This window comes from Galendromus occidentalis, unplaced genomic scaffold (assembly GCF_000255335.2).
Source record: "Galendromus occidentalis unplaced genomic scaffold, Mocc_1.1 scf7180000077357, whole genome shotgun sequence".
NCBI lineage: Eukaryota > Metazoa > Arthropoda > Arachnida > Mesostigmata > Phytoseiidae > Galendromus > Galendromus occidentalis.
In genome coordinates this window covers 66,277-88,499 of record NW_003805345.1, presented here as the reverse complement: position 1 = coordinate 88,499, position 22,223 = coordinate 66,277, and the positions used below count along the sequence as shown (strand labels likewise).

Below are 22,223 nucleotides of genomic sequence, written 5' to 3'. Positions count from 1 at the left end.
GAGACCAGGTGCAGCTGTATTCAATCCGAGAACAGGGAGCTCTCCGGAAACATTTGCGCCCCTCTTTCTCTGAGATTCCATCGGGTAGCTAATTAGTTCTTCCTTTGACTTCCAACGTCACCATCAATAGGATCTACCTATAGGAACTCCGCTTGAGTACCGGGCCCTGCAGCGGGTTCCGCTCGCGGGAGGGAACCTCAGGGATATGGTTGCAGATTCGAAAAAGGTCTTTGGAAGGAAAAAACAGGGATTTCTTTGAGTCGTCCCATTTTCGATTTTCTCTCCGTCTTCAAGTAGACCTGGTTTCGCAATGCCTCTAAGAGTCGAATGAGGATGCCGGAACGCCGAGCAAACAGCTACCAAAAAGCGGAGCCCTCGCAGAAGATATCGGAGTAGACTTGCCTACGGATGATGCTCATCTCGCTTTATTCATTCACTTACGAGTGTTCGTCACGCTGCGATCATCATCATCATCATAATCATAATCATCAGATCTGCAGTAGTGAGCCAGTCATATTGAGAGTAAGACTTGTCGGGTCGCACGATAGTGTCGATACTGTTTGTTGATTCGCTCCGTCACGCAACTCGTTAGCGTCATTTGCGTTATCGAGCCGAGGCAGGGCACGCCCACTGGAGAATGCACAGCTCATCGAGTTCAAGAGAAATCCGAACAAGAAGCCGGAGCTTATCGGTGAATCGGACCTCCGACTTGAGGAAACCCAGCTGGTGTCGGATTTCCGCTCTCGCGATGAAATCGAACACCCCTAGAAAAACGTGACACAAGCAGGATCGGGGATGAGGGAACGAAGTTTGGGCAAACAAAAAATTGCTGAACTCCAAGTATATGCCTGCGAGGGAGAATGACTGTCTTTTTGAGTGGATCTTGGAATCTGATAGACGAGCTCGCGTCACGGAGCTTTGGATCGAATTTTTCCTCAGGTGATCTACTTTTCCGTCTACCGTGCTCTGTATGCATTCTCTTCGCTTCCCTGATAGTTCAACTTGCATCAGGACGATCGGCGGAGTCGTATCAAAGAGCTCCTGTTGACGACGATGATGCACAGCGAACCTGGTCTCGCGGTCCTCGGGGAACTCGGGTCTGGTTTCCAATTCGACTTTCGTCGAATTCGCAATGGAATTGGGACATTTCGGAAGGTCAAACCGCGCGGAAAAGAAATTTCCGGAATATATTCATGTCTCTCATGGGCTACGGCGCTCTCGAGCGTACGCAAAGGGGTGAATTGCGAGTTGATCCGCTTCGGAACAGCTCGATTTGCAAGTCAAACTCTAATAGATCAAGAACACGTCATCAGATTCGTCGTTTTTCTCTCGGAAGCTCAGGAACGCCAACGTTTGCGGAAGTCTCCGATGGTATTTCTATTGATACCGTAACCCGTGCATCGGCCCTAGGACCTCAAACGAAGTCGTGAGATCAATTAGAGCTGGACGGAGAACACGGATGTTCCGGAGATGATGTCACGTAATGGAACGATCCCATCCAACCAACGGTGTTCCCCTCGGATCGCTCTTGTAACAAGTCGAGAACAGAGCAAAATAGACTCCGTCCGGTTTACGTTTAATGTTCATTCTCATCAAGTACATCTTACCCTAAGTCCTCCGGCCAGATCCTCCCGCTCGATGGTCTTCCCTTCATTCAATAAACAATTGGAGTCTTCCCTCAATCAAAGATTGCATGGGCTTCCACCTCTCTCCTCGGAGCTCCGAGAAGCCCGCTGTTTGCCGTTGTTGAGATTGTCTCGGAATGGTGAGAAAGCTAAAAGGAAGACGGAGAATCAACAGAGAGCGAAATCCGCTCAATCAGTTTTGGTCCATCTCTTTCTATGCTCGCTGCGGCGTCTTTGTTGTTCTACGACTCTGTAAGAGTTCTCTGGGATCGCCGCGTGATCCGTGTCGACGGAGACAACGATGCGGAAGCTCGCTTGCTTGATGATCTAGTGGCAGTTCGCGATAGAGAACGAGCGAGTATGTTTGTTGATATCAAACTGTATCAACACGGCGATGATAATTCCCGGCAAATCCCTTCCGTTGTTTATCATGAATGAGTGGGGATGAGCGCAACTGGGACAACTGCGAAGGGCGCCCGTAAAAGCAGCTTTCCGTGTTCTTAGCCGACTCTTACGAAAAGTGTTGTATTTCACACCGTCGCGGATGGAGGCGTACGAACACTAATACACACATGATAACACCCTGTGATCCATCGTCTCGGATCACACACAAGATCACAAGTTTGGTTCCGAGTGCATTGAGCTAAGCGGCTTTATTTCGTGTGTCAGCAGAGACAACCGCCTTATAGTCGAACTGTAGAGAACCGAGCTGTGGAGAACCGAGCCGTGGAGAGCATCAACGTTTCCTTACCGAGCTCGCCGTATGTTCCGTTGTACGCTCGGTGTATGTTTCGCAGCCCAGATGCGCCATCCATCATCATTCATTCCGGTGCTCGAACACGTACGAGAAACGCTGAGTCTTTTGAATAATTCGAAGGAAATTATCCGAGATCCGCCGTCCAACAATTTTGCGTTATCCCAATCCGAGCCCGCCACGTCGGAGGACCGGAGATATGAGGAGATCGGAGGAGCGAGAATTAGCGGTAGGTCTCCCCCAGGAATCATTCAGCGTCCGCAATAGATTATTTTTACAGAGTCTTCAGAAAATCGAAAATGAGCGCTCTAGGAGCGACAAAAGTCGTTCTATGGGACAAACTTTGGTCAAATGCGATGAGAATCATTGCCAGGATCTCGAATCCTGCGAGAACTCGTCTTGAGAGGAGAGGAGGAAAAGGCAGCTCACAAGGACAGTCCGAGTAGGGAGCTGGAAGAAAGTGCTCAGGCGATACAGCTCTGAGTGTACATGTTGCTCCAGAGAAGTTTTATTCTCAAGTTTCCTCGTTGTGCGGAGGCAAGAGACCGATTAATCACTTAATCCCTGGCGACTTCAAAGCACTTCCGAAATACTCGAGTCTGACAGCTTGTCATGGAGGGAAGCTTGGGCAACTTACTCTCCACTAGCCTCTCAATGAAGGCGAGGGCGATTCCGGCAGCATCTGAGGTTGCAGGTACTCGAGATGATTCCCCATGTCGATTATCTGCGCATATCGAGACGAATCGCTTAGACCCCCAAGCACGTGACCTCGTCTTTCTCGTTCTGGGTGAATCACGAGATTGCTCCGAAGTTTTGAGAAATTCAACCTCAAAAAAAACCCCTCTGACTCTGTTGCCGGGTGGATGCCACGGAAGAAGGGCGGCCGCGAAATTGTCAACGTCCGATGCAGATCCCCGATTGAGAGTCGTGGCGAGAAGCAAACTCAGCGAGATCTCTCCGGGGGTGGTCAGGAGGAATCACGGAGAATTCGATTCTCTAACGGAAGCTTCTCTCATTTCGGCGGCTTTCTCTTGTACCAACTGCTTTAGGACTTATGTATATGAAGAAGGGGTCCTTCCCGGGAGCGTCCCCCCCTTTGTCTGATTCGCCCGTCGAAAAGCACCGGCAGGTGCCGATCCGGGTCGACATTGTGCGAGGTCACATTCGCGTGAATATTTTCGCTCCATGAGCGATCTTCGGTTCAGCTTCGATTGTCTCTGACCTGTCCTTCCTCGGTCATCGATTCAGGTCCCTCTGGTCAGAGCCGGTGATCGCGGCTACGAGCGAATGGAGACGATCGTCGACACATACGTGGAGTGTCGCTAAAAATATTCCAGCCATTGTCCTGAAATAGCCTAATGAATCGAAAGCAATGCATCGCCCGATTCCAAGCAATTCAGCTCCCTCCGACAGTCCGGCTCGTCTTGTACTGTTCTCGAATTCTTTTTCTCCTCTCCCCCGCTGCCAGTCAGTCCAGCTGTCCGCGCCGGACGACAGATCGGCCATCCGACCCGTCGGTCGCCCCTCTTCTCCGGCGGCTCGAAATTCCACGCCATCAGAGCGTGTGAAGACAGAATCGACTGATTCTTAGAAGTCGCGGCACTTCATTCCAAGCCTTTCCATTGCCGTCGTTCTCGCAAAAATAGAAGATCGAGTCGGTCTTCTCCTCCAACGACTCTATCCAAAACGCAGAACACGTGTTCGGACAAAATAAGCATCGCTCGTTTGGTGACAACTCTCTGCGGTCGGAGGGGCATCCATATCTGCAGTCAAACACCAAAAAACAAGCGGATGTTCGCACGGATTCGGGTCGGAGGCTTTGCGAACGAAGATTCGTTCAGGATTCATCAGAAGCCGTGGCTCAAATCACCCAAAGTCAACGTTATACCGAAGCCGCCGCCGTCGTCAACGTCCTTTTCATTCTCTTATCGCGAATTTACACACGTACGCGTTAGTAGGCTCGGGCTGCTACGAATTTAATCCAATAAGCCTGTCCGACCTGCCCGTTCAATCGATAGGCTACAGCGGATGCTTGGGGACTCGTCGAGACGAAAATGCTCACTTAGGTATGTTTACTGACCTGGACGAGTTCCGGCGGGTTCGCTGTCCTGACCTGAAGTGACTTGAAGACGCCGAAGTCGAGGCGTGTTTGCTCAAGTACGGGTCTACCCTGTCCGGAAATCGGATCAGCCTTTTCTCTGGATCAAGCATCGCCCGAGGAACTGCAACAACATACCATGTCGTCGACAGCATGCCGAGCTGCGAATATCAGACGAGCTACGCTAATTGTTTCGGAAAGCGTTACGACGTCTAATGAGCCGTCCTTTGCATATCCGACTACTCCAGGGAACGTGCATGCATTAAGAAGAGGGCACTGTTAGAGACGGCACCTTTTGACGGGTCCTACGAGCACTCTGGTCTCATTTTGGATGGGTTGGATTCATTGAGATCTGGCGCATCTCTTGATACCGCCCGCTTTCATGAACGAAAGAGAAAAGTTTCCCTCCTGGAATCGCGAGTCGAGAGTTCCCATTCTGCCCCGTCTCAATATCATAGAATTCTACACTTGGGAACTCGTAGCCTTCTCGGGTGGAACAGAGACGTATCTGATTGCTGATTACGGTATTTCGATTCGAGCCTCCCACCGAACTTCACCGCCATCGGGAAAGTCTCCATCCGGAGCGCTTCGTTGAATTGCGCGTGTGTTCCAGCGGAATTCATGTGCGCAGTACGTATTGTCCCTCCCCACTGTACGTATACAGAATGTCACATGTCGACTCGTCGCGGATCAATTCGACAGCATACGAGTTCGACGAAGCGAAGGAATCGCCTGAGCCGGTTCCCTTCTGGTCCTCAGGAAGCAGAAGACCCCCTCCCCTGGGACTTGAACATCGCTCCCTCGGAACGATGCTGATCTCCATGCAAATTAGATAATGACGTACGCTGTGAGAATTGTTTCAGTAGTATAATCTGGACTCGATGATGACACGCTCGACGACGTGTCGATCTCGAAGCGGATGACAAACTCCTTGGCCTCTCGCACCGCTGATGCGGAAACATCTGTCGGAGGGATAGAGAGAAGCCGATATTCTTGCAACCATAAGATTGTATTCGTTCCTCGAAATACCTCTCATTCGTGTTTATTTACATTGTTTCATTCAGCTCCATTCAAATGTGAAGCTGCGTACAGTATTGCGATTCACCGCGACGACAATGTCGACTTCTCAAAGAATTTTTAGCAACCGTTTCGAACAAATATTTGCTGTCGCTGCTCGATCTTCCACGTTTCGATGTCTCCTCTAAGTGCCTCAACGTCAGAATTGGCTTTCAATCGCGGTGGATCGTTGTCAACCGAGACAGTGACCTTTTGGTTCCCTTGCTGTCTTAGTAGGACGCCTTGAAATGAAATCTATCTCTTGAGCGGCTGTCCACCGCGTCAAAATGTTTGACTTTGGCCACTTTCCTCCTCGATGCTCGAAAGTGTCACCTCCAGTCCATCCCCTCCATGTAATACCGGCCTTTTCGTACAGGAGGATAGTCGTTATCAGCATGAATCATGAACACAGTTTCGTGGAGGCGACTTTTCGTGCATCTTACATGTTCGTGGAAACACATTGTTGCTCATATATATTTAGACTCTCTCTTTCACCTTTATGTATATTTATATATCCTGATCTGTCATTTTAGGATTCGAGTTAGGTTGATATCTTTCTTGGTACCTGTATGTCTGACTAAGAGCCTTAATCTTATAATATTCACAAACATTTACAACAAACTCCTTTTGAGAAATAGAAAAAACTCTTCCACATCTCCTCGGTATTGCACGTTCCATATCGCGCTGACGGCGATTATTCCTGCGATCAATCGCGAGGTTCAATCGCATCCACCGAAAATTGCTCGACAGCATTCTCTAGGAAATTCCTCAAAGGTGTTCCGTCGCCTTCTTCGCTCGTCTCCTTGCTCGGGGCCTTCTTCCTCCTTGGGTAGGGCTTTGAGTGAATTCAGAAGTCTCTACCTATCGGTCTTCCTCGTCTTGCCGGATCTCATTTAGGCAGATATCAAACAAAAAACAAGCGATAGCTCGAGAAGAGCCTCCGGGCTTCGGCAAATAGCAGCTCGCTCACGGGTCAGCTCCCAATCCTTAGGTAGACGGCTGGTCGGCTGACTAACTTGTTCACCTCCTTGAATCGCAGGTGTTCGTCCGGGAGAAGACTCTACCGGGAGCGGAAGCTCCGCACCGACCGACGACGACCGAACCAAGGAATGATCAGAGGTAAGGTGCTCGAGGTCCTCCGGTACCGCGGCCGCTGCAAGAGGAGAAGGATTAAACTCTCTCGAGTATGAATAGGAGGGCTCGTTATCTACAGGCGATCCATCGACCGAGCCGCGGCGACACCCTATACAGAGGGCGACGGCGGGGGAGCATGCTATTCGTCCTGGGTCGGGGAGGACCGACCGGCTGGATGAGGGAATGGGAGCTGGGGACGAGCAGAGTGTAAACCAACGGAGGCTCCCAACGATCGACCCTCCCACCCATCTACACTCACGCGCACAAGATGATAGAGTGTACGTCAAACAAGACCCGTTAACAAAAGGATTACTCTCCAAGGATAGCAATTTATTTTGTGATTTCGCTTTTTCAACGACGCGACGCCGCTGCCGTCGGATGTGGCTCTTGTTTCCGTGTCTCGCTCCCCTGGGCTCTAGCAGTCGAGTCCTTGCCGCACAGAACCATCGCGGGATTCGGATTTTGTGGTCAGTTTGCGGACGGTGGAAGTTCAGGAAGAAGAGGGAAGAAGAGCGTGGGAAAAGGGTTAGAGCTCTACTGTGGTCTTCTGTATGACGATGAGGCAGAGGAGCATCGATGGAGGATGAGGAACGGGACGAGAAGAAGACCCGGGAAATCACGAAAGCGAGAAAATGGCCGGACGAGCGGCAGTAGGCCGCCGCGGTGGATAAGCGGAGCAAGAGAGCGCCAGGAAGCGAAATGATAATGTGGCCAGCGAAACGCCCAGGGAGAAGAATGAGGGAAATCTCTTCGACCTTTCATCTATGTGGAAGCCGCCTCATTTTGTCTGATATAGGTCAACTTCACCACCGCTGTCACCGGGTCTATCGGCCCGCTCGTCTTAACCTTGTCGCCCCTTTTGTCCCATTCCCAGCCCGTCCGTTCCGCTGTCTGGCGAAGTCCGCTCGCTGACTTCAGAGAGATAGTTTTTAAGCAGACCTGGGACTATGTCGTCGGTAGAGGTTGCTCTCCCGTTTTTTTTCCCATTTAAAATTCGGTGTACGGTAAGAGCTCGATGGGTACCATTGCTGTTCTCCGCCTCTGGGCGCTGTGCGCCGGGGAATCATCCACGAGATAAAAACAGGAACTTCAAATAATTATGTGTCTCGTAGGGACGGGAGGTGCGAAGCTCTCAATGTCTGGGGGAGATCCAAGATCCTTCACGCGAAAATGACTCCGTTTCGATGTTATCCCTGAGAGTGAATCTTTCGGTGGGATCCAACAGCAAAAGTTCGCGAGCTTCGATCCCCAGCAAAAAACTTTGGCAGGAATCTCCCGTCGGTCAGTGGGCGACTGAGTCTGACTGACTGAGGGTAAGAGGATCCTGACGGGAGGAAACCAAGAAACAACAACGCTGTTGGCGCCCCTTGAGGAATGATCGATATTTCCCCCTCTTTTTAGGGTGTCTCGGATCGTGGCGGCAACCCGCATCCTTCTTCCCGAGCAAGCGCCTTGCCGTTTACCCACCCGATTCACTGGCCAGCCGGCTGGCAGCGGAGCAGGCTGGCGGGGAGGAGCAGTTAGACGGCCGCTTCTCGAACGACATTCTCCGTCAGGGTACCCAACCAGGCGGCTCGCTAAAAGTAGGGGGAAGTTTCTTGTGGCTCGACACGAATGGATGGAAGAACCTCAAGTAGAAAGCTCCTTCCCAACAGGCGTCGCTCAATCGCTTGCTTTTCCCCACTCGTACATGTGAGGACTACTACTTTTCCTCTGCTGCTTCACGTTGCTCTCTCTACCAAGCTGCACGCATTCGACCACGGATGGGGAGCTAAAAATTGAGGGAGCGAGGGAAAAAATAGCCGAACGAGTTTCAACAAAACGCTCGTTCAACTCTCGTATCAATGAGGGGGAAAAGGGTCAACTTAGGAAGAACGAATGGATTCGTCGGCGGGAGTGGGGACGGTTAGAGAGCAAGCACAAAAATCGGGAACGAATCGCGCTGATGAAGTTGTCGAACGGCAGCATAGTACCCGAGCTTCAGGGAAGAGAAATTGTCGCCAGTTACAGTTCTCTGGACGTGTCGAAAAACGGGAAGAGGTGAGCTCAAGCAAAAATGGATCCTCGCGCACCGTGCGACGGCTCTCGGGAATTTTTCCCGGATTGAAAGAGCGAGCGAGTACACGAGTCCTTGAATAGCAGAGGAAGAATCGCTGTTGTACACGTGGGTTTTGGAAAACAGGCCCGTAATTCGGACGGAAATACGAAATTGGCGACATGACCAGGGACATACGAACACGCAGATGCAAATTCGCTGAGAGAGCTTCTCCCACGTAAACAACTTTCCGCGTGCTTACATCTGCAATCGTCGTCCGCTGCGGCGGCAGGGAGTTAATGCATTTCATGGCCTCCCGAAGCAATCATGGAACCCATTGAACTAAATGCGTTCCCAAAGAGTCTCATTGAGGCGATTCCCGAATCCGCGTCGTCGTCTCGCACACAATAATGGAGTCGTTTTGAAAACGATCATACAGGTCACGAAGCCGCACTCAGTCAGTAACTTCGAAGTGGACTGGACTCTAGGGATGCTCGACCTCTTGTTCGGATTCGTTTTTTCCACCTAGGGTGACAATAATAAGTTCTCTGGGGAGCGAGCGCGTCAGCGCAGAAAAGAGCTCTGGAGAACACTCTCTCGGCAGGTCGCTTCAAAAACTGTCAACAAGTCGCCCGTGCAAGGGGCTGATAGCGACCTTGGGAAGAGCAGACGATGGAAACCACGTTCACTCATCTGGTTGGATCCCGAACCTCCCAGACTTCGAGACGCGCGAGACAGCGAGTCTGAGAGGCCAAACTCAAGGAAGTGTTGGGGAGAACTTGATCGAGATCGAATTGATTCTCTACCAAGGTAATCATCGAAGAACCAATCAGAACTTCTCCGCACCCGCTGCGGCTCATTCATCGGATCGGAACAAAATGTGAAATGTCTGGAGAGGGAAGAGGAGGTTTTCCAAGTTCTCCGTGAGACCCTCAATGTTCCCTTAGAGCATCGTGGAGCGAGCGCTGACGCCCAAAGCTCCAACTTTCGGTCGCTCGAAACTAGTGAGCGACCAGGAGCGGTTGTCCCGTCGGAAAACGGACAAGAAGTGATAGACTGAATGAACAAACGGCTGTTACAACGCTCGACACCATGACAAGAGACTTGGACGACGCCGTAGTAGAGGAACGCTCGACGGCGGCTCAGTCGACGTTGATGACGACGACCGCCTCCACGAGCGCCAGAGGAGGCCGAGCAGGGCCATGTACGGGAGGCGTGTACTCGGTACTTTCTCTCTGACGGCCTGCTCGTCGGTCGTTCCGTCGGCGCTTGGCTCGCCTCTTCGGTCGCGTGGTTTGTGTGCTCCTCGGATAGGCCGATGAGCCCTGTCTCGAGCCGGGAGGAAAAATTGCGCGAGATAGATAGTGGGTGTAGCATCTTCCCGGAAAGAGGAATTCAATCTCCAGCGAGCCACCGTTCAGTTCGGTAATGTGACTCGGTGGTGTACAGTACAGTACAGTCACCAACAGCGAACCCCTTTCCCCCCTCCCCCCCGGCAGAACTACAGCAGCACGCAAAGCGAAAAACCAGCTAGGGGCTAGGAGATCGAGGGACGGGGATGGGCATGTTAGCGAGAAGAGCGCCTAGCCAACTTGTGACTGACACCAGGAAGCGGACCAAACCCCACGAATCGCAGTCATTCTGGCATTTTTTATGCTCGTGCGTCTCCCCCCCCGAATACGCGTCTTCGATTTACATAGAGGCTGCGAGCAGATGCCGACAGACCGTTCACTAACCTCAGGATGGTCCAGCCTCCTCCCGAGATCGACGTTCCGTATGCGCTCAGGGATCATGCGCGTGTGGGGGAGCTCTCCTCCCTTGACGTCTATTTTCCGGATACCGCGGCTCAAAACCATCGAACGACGATTCCTCGACGGGCCCATGGTCCACGGCATGTCTCGGCGTTGGGCAGCCCCTTCACCCAATCCCTTATCCGATCACCTTTGATGGAGGCTGATGATTTAAGTTTCAACCTCTCGTGATGAGGGAGGACGAGCGGTGAAGTCGAAGACGACGACCTCTGACTGATCGATAACAAGAGGAACTTGACGATAAGCTGCTGACGGGCGATGAGCACACGGACCGAATACTCGGGGAGCGTCGCTGAGGAGAAAAGTAGAAGGGACCCTTGCTTCTTCGCTTTTCCTTCTTATTATACAACAACGACGACGACGTCTATTGCTTCAAGGTCCAGACCTCTCTCCTGGTTCCTCCCTCTCTTGGGAGCTTCTCGTTCCGGCGTTGGCGGCAGAAAAAAAAGTCCTGCCGGACGGCGGACCAGTGAGTTCGCTCCTGTATTATTTCTCTTGCGCCCATAGCCTCGCTGTTCCCCCTTTCCCTTCTCGGGGTATGCTCCCGCTGCTGCTGCTGCTGTGGGAAGACCGTCGAGAGAAACTGGGTGGAAATGAACCCCGAGGAATCGATGGGGACGCCGCCGTGTGGATCGTGGAGCTGATGACGAGGGGTATTACGATGGAGCTCCGCGGCGGAATCGTGTGGATTCGAGAAGGGTTCGGGGCTAGCGCAATGTGGAGAATTTCAAGGAGACGGAGAAATCGCAGCGAACTTCGGAGCGTCATTTAGATGAAGGCGGCGGATGAGAGAGATTGCGATCGTTGTGTGTCTTCACTTCCTTCATTATTAATACAGAAACGGGGGGACCATCGGTAGCTGCTGCTGCTGAACCAGGGAAGCTCGTCGAACTTGGGGGTATTGTCCAACAACATCAGCGTAGTTGGACAGCCCTCCCTGGTAGACAGGAGTTTGCTGCAGCTCTTCGTCCCCCCGCTCCTGCTAGGGAAGCGTTTCGCCCGGGTCCCCACCCGGGATGGAGAAATGTCGGTAGGAGATATACTCCGGCGGGACATCTTCCTCGTGGATGGGCCTCCGCTTCTTTCGGCGGGAGCGTTTCAGCCGGACGGCGGTGACGATTACCGAGGTGAACACGATCAGACCCAAGCCCAGAGCGACGCCCAACGCAACGCCCAGCTCGGGCATGCTCATCAGACGCTTGTGGATCCGTGGGCTCGTTTTGACGTGGAGACATTTTCGACCGCTGCTCTCCAGGTCGCTGTCGTAGGGAATGTTGGCGTAAGCTGTCGGCTTCCCCAACGGTCTCAAGTAGCGGCCTGCAGCTGTCACACACAACAGATATTCCCGCTCAGCTGAGAGTCCCGTTAAAACGAAAGCTCTCTTCATCGCTGGCAGGGGGAGCGAATCGTTGTTTTCGGAGCAGACCGCCACGGGACACGGCGAAGTGGGATGGAACGATAATACAAATTGGTCGACTAACGTCGAGTTGTCCGCTTGCCACGACAGGCTCACACTGCTGTGGCCAACCTCGCCCGCGGTCAGCGAACCTATGACCGGCGCGGGACAGAAATCTACCGGATGAAGAACGTTGACGTCCTGTCCGGACAGTCGTTCGGGATAGGTGCAAAAAGGGTTGGATGAGCTGTCCGTCATCTGCAGCTGGGGATGCTCCTTCAACCACTCCCAGAAGCCCAGCATTCGACAGTCGCATTTGAGCGGATTGCCTGAAATCAAAGGAATTTTCCCTTGAATACATTTTCCTCGATTCGATCAAGGAGCCGTTCTGTGATGGAGCTGTCCCGGCTCAATATCGACTGAGACAAGACGTGAGACCCACGCGGAAAAATTTCTCAGCCGAAAGGTCATTCCTAAGCAGAAGGAATTCGGGCCGCTACAGAAACTTCAAAGGGGAAACTAGAGTTCCTTGAATATCTTCAACATTGTTCTCGAGTCTTGACCCTTGTCTCTCCGAGAAGCTTTCACGAATTCCTTCGCTGAGTTCATTGATGGGCAGACTTCTGATGGCGAAGCGGGGATTTCTACTGCAGTGGACGGCTAAGTCGCTGTTGGGGAACGACATTCTGCAACACTGACGACGGCGCAGGCGGCGCCGGCGTTGCCAACGGAATAAGGCCAAATGTCACTCACTGCTCCGGCCTGCCAACCAGCGAGTCAGTCGGACAGCTTCGGCGACAACGGCACTCACAGACTGACTTCAACAATGACGTCAAAAAAAAAAGAAGTCCCAAGATAAGTCTGCCTTTTGTTACGAGTCCACGGGGTTCACGGGCATTGTTGCTACCGCCACAGCCGCCGTTGTAGCTGCAGATGGCTCATTGACATAGAAAAGAAAAACTTGCGACTCGGGAGCAGCGCAACCAGCCCGGCTCAAGCCATTCAGCACCGAGTCCGTTCGTCGGCTTCTCTCCAACTACTGTTATCCGACTGCAGCGATCGAACAAGCCCGATTCCACTCACTGAGCGGCTTATTTCCACACAATGATGAGCTCAATGATCATCGCCGATAGCGTTCGTGAGTTTGAGCCCTTCAGCAAGTGCGTCGGCACGCGGGACGAAATAAATGTTCGTACGGAACACTTTCTCTACGAGAGAATGGGAATTCGCGGAATAACTTCTGCTCCGAGTGAGAATTCTTTGTTGGGGCGTCCGGCGACCGATTGTGAGCGAATGCTGAGAGAGGGAAAGCGGGAGAGAGAGCAGAAAGAGAGAGCCCCGAAATACAGACACTTCGGCTTGGAATCGGAACAATCATGACATGGAAAAATAGGGACCGACGTTATCGAATGGTGGGGAAGGAAAAGGAAGACAGGAAAATGGAAAAGCTCAGAGAAGAAACAGAGCCACACAAACAAACGAGAAGCGGCGGAACACGGTGAATCGGTGTCGAGGGAGATGCGAGTAGGAAGCAGCAAGAAAGAAAATTAGGAGGGAGCAGAAATAAACCGAATCCGCTCCAAGCCGAGCGGAGCGAACGACCATCGGAACGGGAAGGATTCGAAACGCGTCCATCTCCTTTCTGCGTAGTTTCTTCTCTGGCGAGCACCTACCTGTGACCAGCAGTTTGCTGAGGCGTCGTTCGATGATGTGAAACATACTTTGGCTGAAGTACATGAGATTATTACTGCTTAGATTGAGCTCTTCCAGCACGATCAGGTTGTTGAAAGCATCCGCGGCCGCCCACCGGATGTTGTTGTTGCTCAAGTCAAGCCGCTTGAGTCCCGTAAGAGTATCGAGAACGATCTCTTGAATTTTAACTAGTTTGTTGTTCGCGATATCCAGCGACTCGAGCTGCGTCAAATCGACCGGGAACGCCTGCAGCTCTGTCAATTTGTTCTGGGAGAGATTGAGATGCCTCAGCGCGAACAGACCCTGGAGCCGTTCGGTCGGGAGCACCTCGATGTGGTTGTCGCTGAGGTCCAGCGAAACCAGACGCCGGAGTGGACGCAGCGCTCCGGGTGAGACCTTATTGATGCGGTTGTGAGCGAACGTCAGCAGAGTCAGTTCCGGGAAACTGTGCATGTCGTTCGTCGCGAGAATAGACACGTTCCCGAAAGACAGATCCAATTCTTCGAGCGCTGGGAGCAGACCGCCGCTGGCGAAATCCTCCCGCACCCGCGTCATGGGGTTGCGGGAAAGTTTCAGAACTCGCAGTTTGCCCATCTGGACGGCGCCGTCGACAATCGCGTTCGGTATGTAGGAGAAGTCGTTCGCGTCCAAATCAAGCTGTTCCAAGCCGGTGGTGTTCCTGAACAGGTGGTAGGGCAACGTTCGGAGCCGGTTCGAGCTGAGGTCGAGGAAACGCAATCCCGACTCGTCGAACACGTCGTTATTGATTGAACCGATCAAATTACTCGACAGGTCTAACCGCTCTAGGGCGTTGAAGCCTTTGAGGCATCCGCTCCGGAGAATCGTTATGTTGTTTCCGGCCAGACGGAGCGTTTCCACCTGAGCGTTAATTGACTCGGTAGGAATGGCCGTGAGAGAATTTCCTTCGAGCGAGACCTCCCGCAGAGGCAGGGCGTTCAGGAGTCCCTGTCGCAAAGATGAAATGTTGTTGTGCCCCGCGCGCAGCGTGTGCAATGAGCTCAGTCGTTCGAATAAGCCCACCCGATTTGGGTTGATGTGCGACGCGGACAAGTCGAGCTCCTCGAGGGAGGTCATTTTGTCAAACAAACCCTCGGCCAGCTTCGAGGGACTCGTAGAAGCCAGCCGTAACAGCCGCAGCTGGCTCAGACCCGAGAGGCGCAACACCTTGATGGGGTTTCCCGAGAGATCGAGTACCTCGAGACCTGTCAAACCGTCGAACGCCCCGTTCTCGATCGAGTTCAGACCCGAGTCGGATAAATTCAACGACTGCAGGCCGGGCATCGGGCCGAACGTGTCCGCCCCGATAGCGCCCAGTTGGTTGTGGGCCAAGTTGAGCAGCCGGAGACGGGTCAAGAAAGAGAATGAACCTTTCGCCAGGTTGGTCAAGTTGTTCCGCTGGAGGGAGAGTTCCTCGAGAGCACGGAGACCTCGGAATTGGGCGGCCCGGAGCGATTTCAGCCTGTTGCCGCTCAGATCTAGGAATGTGCATTCGGCGAGAGTTTCAAATGCGCCGTCCTCAATATCGGCGACGTTGTTTCCGTCGAGGTAGAGTCGAGTCGTCGATGTCAGGTCTCGGAACATGTCGACCCGGAGCCGTCGGAGCTTGTTCGAACGAATTTCGAGCATTTCGAGTTTCGTTTGCCGACTCAGCGGCGTACTCAGACTGCTCAGATCGCTCAACTGATTCAAACTAAGGAACAGCGAGCGAAGATTCGAGCCCACCCGGATGAGGATGTCGTGAATTTCAAGCAGTTTGTTACCCTGGAGGTTGAGGTGTTGCAGAGCGGCGAGGCCGGCCAGCGCCTCGGGCTCGATTGACTCGATGCGATTGTTTTGCAGATGAAGCTCCTCGAGATTCGCCAGCGGGAAAAACACTCCGCGGCGGACCTTTTTCAGGTAATTGTGCTGCAGGCGGAGGTCTCGCAGCTCGTCAAGCTTTCGGAAAGTGCCGACTTCGAGCTCGGTCAGAAGGTTGTTATCCAGCGACAGCGACCTGAGCTCGGCGTTGTAGCGGAACAAAACTGCTGAAACGCTCCGCAGTCGATTGAATGACAGCTGCAGTTGGCTGAGGTGTTCGAGGCTTTGGAACGCGCCTAGCTCAATGTGCTCGATGGCGTTGTTGGGCACAAACAAAATCGATACGTTCTGGCAGTTCGTGAAGGTGTCATTGCGCAGCCGGAGGATATTGTTATTCGATAGCAACACCTCGCGCAGCTGTGCCATGTTTTGGAAGGGGCCGTCGTCGACGCCATGCAAATGGTTGAAGCCCAGCTCGATGGTTCGCAGTCGGCTGAGCGGCCGCAGCACCGACGGATGCAGTAAGCGCACAAAGTTTTGGCCCAGATCGAGCGATTCGATCTCACGGCTGTGCTCGAACGTCCCGTTCGCCACCAGGCTGATCTCGTTCTGGTAGAGCGACAGCGACCGGAGCCGCGGCATCGAGGCGAGGCTCCGGTTCGTGAGCGACGTGAGCCGGTTCTGGCTGAGGTCGACCGTGTGTAAGTTGATGAATCGGGTGAGTCCGTCGTCGATGATGTCCACGATTAGGTTGCCGACCAGCTTGAGCACTTTGAGGGCCTGCAGTCGCCGCAATGCCATGAACGGAAACAGCGGCAGGCGGTTGTTGCTTAGGTTGAGATCCTCCAACGAGGACTCGAGTCCGCCGAACGCGAACTCGGCTAACTGCGTTATCTGGTTGTTGTGCAGCATCAACGACTTGAGTTGCAGCCCATAGAACGAATAGCTCTCGACGTCGACAATCGAGTTCGAATCCAACTCGAGCGAACGCAGGGCCTTCACGTTTTTGATTGCTCCGCGAGGCAGCTCCTTCAAATCGCAGTTGGAGATCGTCAGCGACAGAAGCGAGTTCTCGAGACCGAGGAACGCGCCGTCGTCGAGTCGATGCAGCGCACTGTTCGAGATGTGCAGCGTCGAGATCTTTTGGCCGACAAACATTCCCTTGGGGAACACGTTTCCCACGACGTCGAGTTTGACCAACGTCAGCTGTTTCAGCGGCCCGCTGATCTTCGACAGGGCGTTACGGAGCCGCTCTTCGCTGACGTCGGCGCACTCGAGGAACAACGCGTCTTCGAAGTCGTAGCAGAGGCAGGGCGTGATGTCCACGTCGGGACCGACGCAGCCGCTAGTTAAGCGGCTGGCGTTCTGAGCTCGACCGAGGAGACTCAGAGCCAGCACGATGCCCGGAACGGTGACTGCCAGCGCACAGAATTTCTGTGTCGCCATCTTGTTCCTTTCTCCAGGTTGCGCGTTTCAGCTTTTCGTCCCCCTCATCATGTTGTCGTCTCGTTCATCGTCGATTCCGGTTTTCGGGTACTTGAGCTTGCTTCCATCATCGACCGGCGCTAATTTCCACCATACCTGGAAAGGAGAACGAAGAAGTCATCAATCGAATAAAAGAGAACTCTCGAAGCAGTAAATTGAATTCCATGCTCCATGTTCCAGAGTTTCAAGGGCAGGCGGGGAAGCGGGAGGGAGTTCGCCCCGAAATCGGATGTGGCACTCCGTCTGATCCCTCCCTGAACGGCTTACACGCGTTTCTACGTCTAGCGGAGAACGTGTATGCATTTGCGACTTATTCGGAGAAGTTCGAGAGAGCTCCCACCCTACTATACTAATCCTTTTATAAGTTTCCCAACGCAATGATACGGGAACGAGCCCATTGATCCTGTGATTGGCCGAGCTCATTCATCGCGGGATACTGTTTATTATACAATGGGTGTACATTCTCCTCGACGACGTCGGAGATGGGGCCTAAATAAGGTTTTGGCTCCTTTTGCTTGCGCGCTCTGGCTCCGTGCCGGTCGGAAAGTCGATACCCGCCGAGTAGCCGACCGAGTGGTATCCGACACGGAAAAGGCAGCGGCAACGGCGACGAGAAGGAGCAGAGGGCTTATAGGTAGCGAATGTTAGGCAACGAAAACCAGCGAATGAACGAACGAGCCTATTAGGGCTTAGCGCACCTGAGACAGTAGCCTTGTTATTATATACCTGCGTTTACATTCACCGATGCCGACGCACTTGCGTAGACAGGCAAGTTTATCCGCGCACGTACGCACGGCCACACTGAGTAATTAGGCTCAGTCATTAGCAACGAGGGCCGAGGTACAATTTTCATTCGCAAGAGTCGCGATGCTGCGGAATTGCAGGAGCAATCGCCGAAAAATAGACATCTCCGAGGGCTCGTCTGACTGAGGCGACCGAATGCGAGCACGCATCCACTCATCGCTTCAGGGGCTCGCAGAACAATGTTGTTCGACACAGCCGAACTTTCTGAAACGGGGTCTAAGTCAGAAAGTTGGCAAGTATCTCCGGATCCTCGGATTTCCCGGATGAGTAACGGGCAAATTCCTCTCATCGACCGAGATCCGAAAGCAAGGAAAAGTTGCGAGCCCGACCCTGTCGGATTTTCCTAATTCGCTCAAGGACCAATTACGTGGTGAGAACACATCATGCATTCGCATTCAGACTCGTGCTCTCGGGGGCGTGCATACGAGAAGAAAGACGTCGAATAAAGAGGGCAACCGGAGAGGTAAAAACGCTTCCACGCCGACCGGAGCTCATTCGCACTCGGCACTCGCCACCGCTCGCCATCGCACTCGAAGCAGCGAGCTTTACCACCTTGTAGCACATATTAAGCGAAACGAACCCTGACCACCCCGTTACGCCATCACCCGCCCGCCTGGAGGCTCGAGCTACTAAACACGGAGCGGGTTGGAGGTTCGACGGGGAGCCTCCTGCTCCCGAATGAGTGGATCGCTGCTCGGCGATTCACCATTGGGATGGACCATCGGGGGTCTCTCCTGTGAGTTTTCCTCCCCTTCGACAGAGGATGGGCTCAAGGCATAGCGCCTGAACGGGTCGCCCACGTTTGTATCGTCGTTTCTCATGGGGATGTACGTATTTCGCCCGTTCGTGTGAGGAGACGGTACAACGGCTGCATGGGAAGACAGCGGGACAGACGTTTGTAGTGAGACAAACGCATGGATAAGGGTACCTTTGCGACGCGCAAGCAACGATAACGACGGCGAGGTGCATGCATACATGAATGTAATGAGACTGTGTTGCTCGCCCGCCTCCATGTTCGCCCATCCGTCCATGTGCTCGTCTGTATGGCGCTCCGCTCTCCCGTCCACGAGCGCGTTCGCACCGCCGTATTTCGTCCGAACGGTGATTCAGTTGACCGGCTGCATACGGCCTGCGACCGTCTCCAAATAATTCTGAGAGCGAACTTGGTGGATTTCTCAAGAGCTCCTCAAGCGATTCGAGCTCCTCTCACAGACTGTACAGTACCGTGAGGCTCCAGCTTGGGGGCAATTCCGGGAGCATTCGTCGAGGAACTCCTCCGAGGCATTCATCGGAGGCAGCGAACGCTTGTTCCCAATGCTTGTCGATAGTCGTTCGCTCTGCACTTCGATGAGCGATAGGCTCGCTATCGAGGGGGACGGCGCGGCCCGTACGTCTTCGGAGAGAAAGCGGGAAGCCGAACGGTGGCATGGATCTACTTACATTAGATGGAGCGACATCATGCAGGTCTTCCCGATTTCTACATGAATTTACCCCGCCCCATTGCCAGAACCCGTGTAGACGTATGTGCGATTCCTGTGGTTGTGCAGCAGTACCTCTTGAGCGAGAACATCGATCGTTTTCAATTTTCTCGAGTTCTCCTCCTGCTTTACTCGATCTGACGTGCCGTAGAACGAGAGTTCCCATCACCGATTCCCCACATCCGATCGTCCAAATTCTACCCTGCAGAAATCACACTGCAACCCCGAGAGAAGCATCGGCGGCGACTTATCCAAGCCTGGTATCGTCCTCCACACTAGAACTCGTCGCAACTCTTTATCTGCACCGAGATCATCTTCATCATAATTCTGTCCCTTTGGTTTCCATGTCATCGTCTGATCTCCTCTCTGATCCCCGTCGAGTTACTCGGCTAATCGCTGAAGGCATCGGAGAAGTCTCAAGCATCGAATTGATACGTTCTCGGCAGAGAACTTTATCCGAATCGCTGCACTGTGACAGGAGACGAGTGAGCCGACATAGAAAAACGTCGGTCGATGCCTCTTCTGGTCTGGAGAACACTCATCGCAGTGACAGCGGGGAACAGCAAATAATCTCCTTGATCAGCTTGTTTATTTGTCTCAAGGGCAAGAGATTTTTACGTGCTTCCTCCGCAACCAATCCCGACGTCTCCCGCGGAACAAAAAGGAGTGAGCCTAGATGTCCCCTTCAGTGGGCATTCAAATCCCGCCGATGTTCAGGAGCCCAGGATGCTGAGGTGTCTCTGACGAGGAATCCGACTATCGCGTTTAAGTAATACTTTCCGAAGTCCGAGAGCAGCCGGGACCGATGCGAAGATTTTCCAGCCAGGTCAGGAACGAGCTGAGTGACTGAAGGACGAACAGGCTCGCTGACTCGAGTAGCGGCGAAGGATGAAGAAGAGTAATGAAGTTCAGCTTGAGTCAGATAAAGCTCTCACGCCTTCGTCGGACATTCAGTTAGCGGGCCGACGAGTTAGCAGGAAGGAGGCCAGCACGCAAGCGAGGAACGCTCGAGCCTGGATGTCTTGCTTTTGTGATACCAGGAGCTGTTCGTTCCGTGCGTCCCTTCGTTCGTCGGTTGGTCGAGTGCCTCACCAGTATATAACTAAACGTGTTGTCGTTCGCTATTGTTCTCCCTGAATGGCTAGCTCTCTTACCCTCTCTCGTTTTGAGTGTCCATTTCGTTAAGAGGTTCCCTTTCTTCTTCCTCTTCGTACTCAGTCCTCGTATAAGTTTCCCTCCCCGTGAGGATGTGCCTTGTTCTTTCGCCGAATATCGAGAGGGAATATCGATTGGACGCCAACATGACAGAGCTCTGGTAGCTCTATCACGCGTTGATGCGATGCTCGCCCTCGCTCTGGTGCCATCGTTATCAGCACAGAGATTCGACCGAGAAATATCGTTCTATTTTTCCGAGGTGCAAAGTGAACGCGAGAGTTTCTCCCGTGTGGGATTGAGCTGCAAAGTTCCGAGCTCGGCCACAAGCTGCGTAAATGCTCTCGTAGATAGCCTTCCTTTATGGTTACTCGGAGCCAGCAGTAAATCTGTCGGCAGGCTCGAACGTATGCTCCTCAGAGCATATATTCCCGCGGAAATATACTGGACAGACATACATTCATGGGCGAAACGCGGAACATCTATCGATATGCCATACCCACGTCCGCATACTACATGTCTGCACGAAGACGAATCACACTCGCGCGCATCCGGGTCAATCGCCACGGAACGAATGAATCAGGTGAGCTGATCGACCGACAGCTCATCAAACAGTCATCAACGTCGATGTTTATTGGGGACGGACACGACGGGCTTCGATCGTCTCTTATCGTTAATTGAACTGATTGAGAGAGCGGAAACCGAACAACGAAAAACGACACGTTTTCTCAGATCAAGCAGCATCGACCACGTCGGCGATTCAAGCTTTCGCTTCCATCCATCTATGTATCCATTCATTCCGCACTGTCAGAGTCCCTCGATCACGGGACGGCTCGTGATACACGGTCGCAAGCGATTGAGTGTAAGTGGAGACGATAACAACACCTCGTTCGGCTTTGTTTATTGATGCTGCGTGCCTCTGATTTTTGTTTCTGCCCTCGGTTGTTTTGGTTTCGCCGGGCTTTGTTTTTGCTTGGGAGATTTTTCTTCGCTCGTTCCCGCCGCAGCGTTCCCCGAGCTGTCAAGCCGGGCGGCCGAAGGCTCGCCCGCGCGAACAGCGCCCGGCTGAGCACTGTGCTAACTGGAAAGCGTGCAAGCTGGTAAACGGGCTGTCCAGTCGTTCCGCGGGCTCACTCAGTCAGCAGGCTTCTTGCCGGCGCGGCGCTGCGTCTGTCTTTAATTCTGCCTGACCGAGTCGACGGTCAGAAGGGCGGGCGAGCCAGCCAGCCGGCTAGCCAGTCAGCGAGTCGACGGTTGACCTATCTGATATATGAGTGGAATAGCGAGGAGCCGGGAGCCAAGGAGGTAGGGCGAATGAGGGAGCGAGGCCGCGAGCTTGCCTGCGGGCGGGCGGGCTGGCCGGCCGGTCGGTCGGCCAAGAAACCATACATGACATCCAACAAATGAAAGACGAACCCTGTGACGACCGTTCCTTCATCAAGTTAAATCTCTCCGCGAGCCGCCGACCCACCAACGGAGGGAGACTAAGTCCCCGAAAAAGCCCGGGACTGAGTCGAGCGACAACGAAGACCCGTTTGAGTGGAGGGCGGCGGGAGAAGAACAGAAAGAGCCCGAGGAAGAACGATAGTTGACTAAAAGGTTCCGTAGTAGGCTCTCAAATGAAGGTTTCGCAGCTGACGGAACCCGAAACGTTGAGCAGGAGCGGGTGCGGAGTAGTGCAGAAGGGTGGATCTACCCTTGGATTCTGTGACTCCGACAGACACCACGAGGTCCCTAATAGGGTTTCGACTGAGATAGGGCGGGGGAAAACCCCGGAGAAGTTCCTTGAGCGGAGCCGGAAGCCGGAATTCTCGCAGGGAAGAGGCAAATGGGATCTTGAGGGAAACATCCGAGCTAAGTGGGCTTTTTGAGAGGGCCAAGGGGA

The 22,223-nt window shown here is 53.3% G+C and overlaps 1 protein-coding gene across 1 annotated transcript; it reads right to left on the bottom strand.

Annotated features, from left to right (window-relative positions):
• Positions 1-10,285: 10,285 nt before the first annotated feature.
• On the bottom strand, positions 10,286-16,865 carry LOC100898069 (protein artichoke-like). Its single transcript, XM_003742238.2, has 4 exons — positions 13,583-16,865; positions 11,513-12,238; positions 10,624-10,805; positions 10,286-10,405 (listed from the first exon to the last, which is right to left on the bottom strand). The coding sequence occupies exons 1-4, from the start codon at positions 16,863-16,865 to the stop codon at positions 10,286-10,288; spliced, it is 4,311 nt and encodes a 1,436-aa protein (XP_003742286.2).
• Between the last annotated feature and the right edge of the window lie 5,358 nt (positions 16,866-22,223).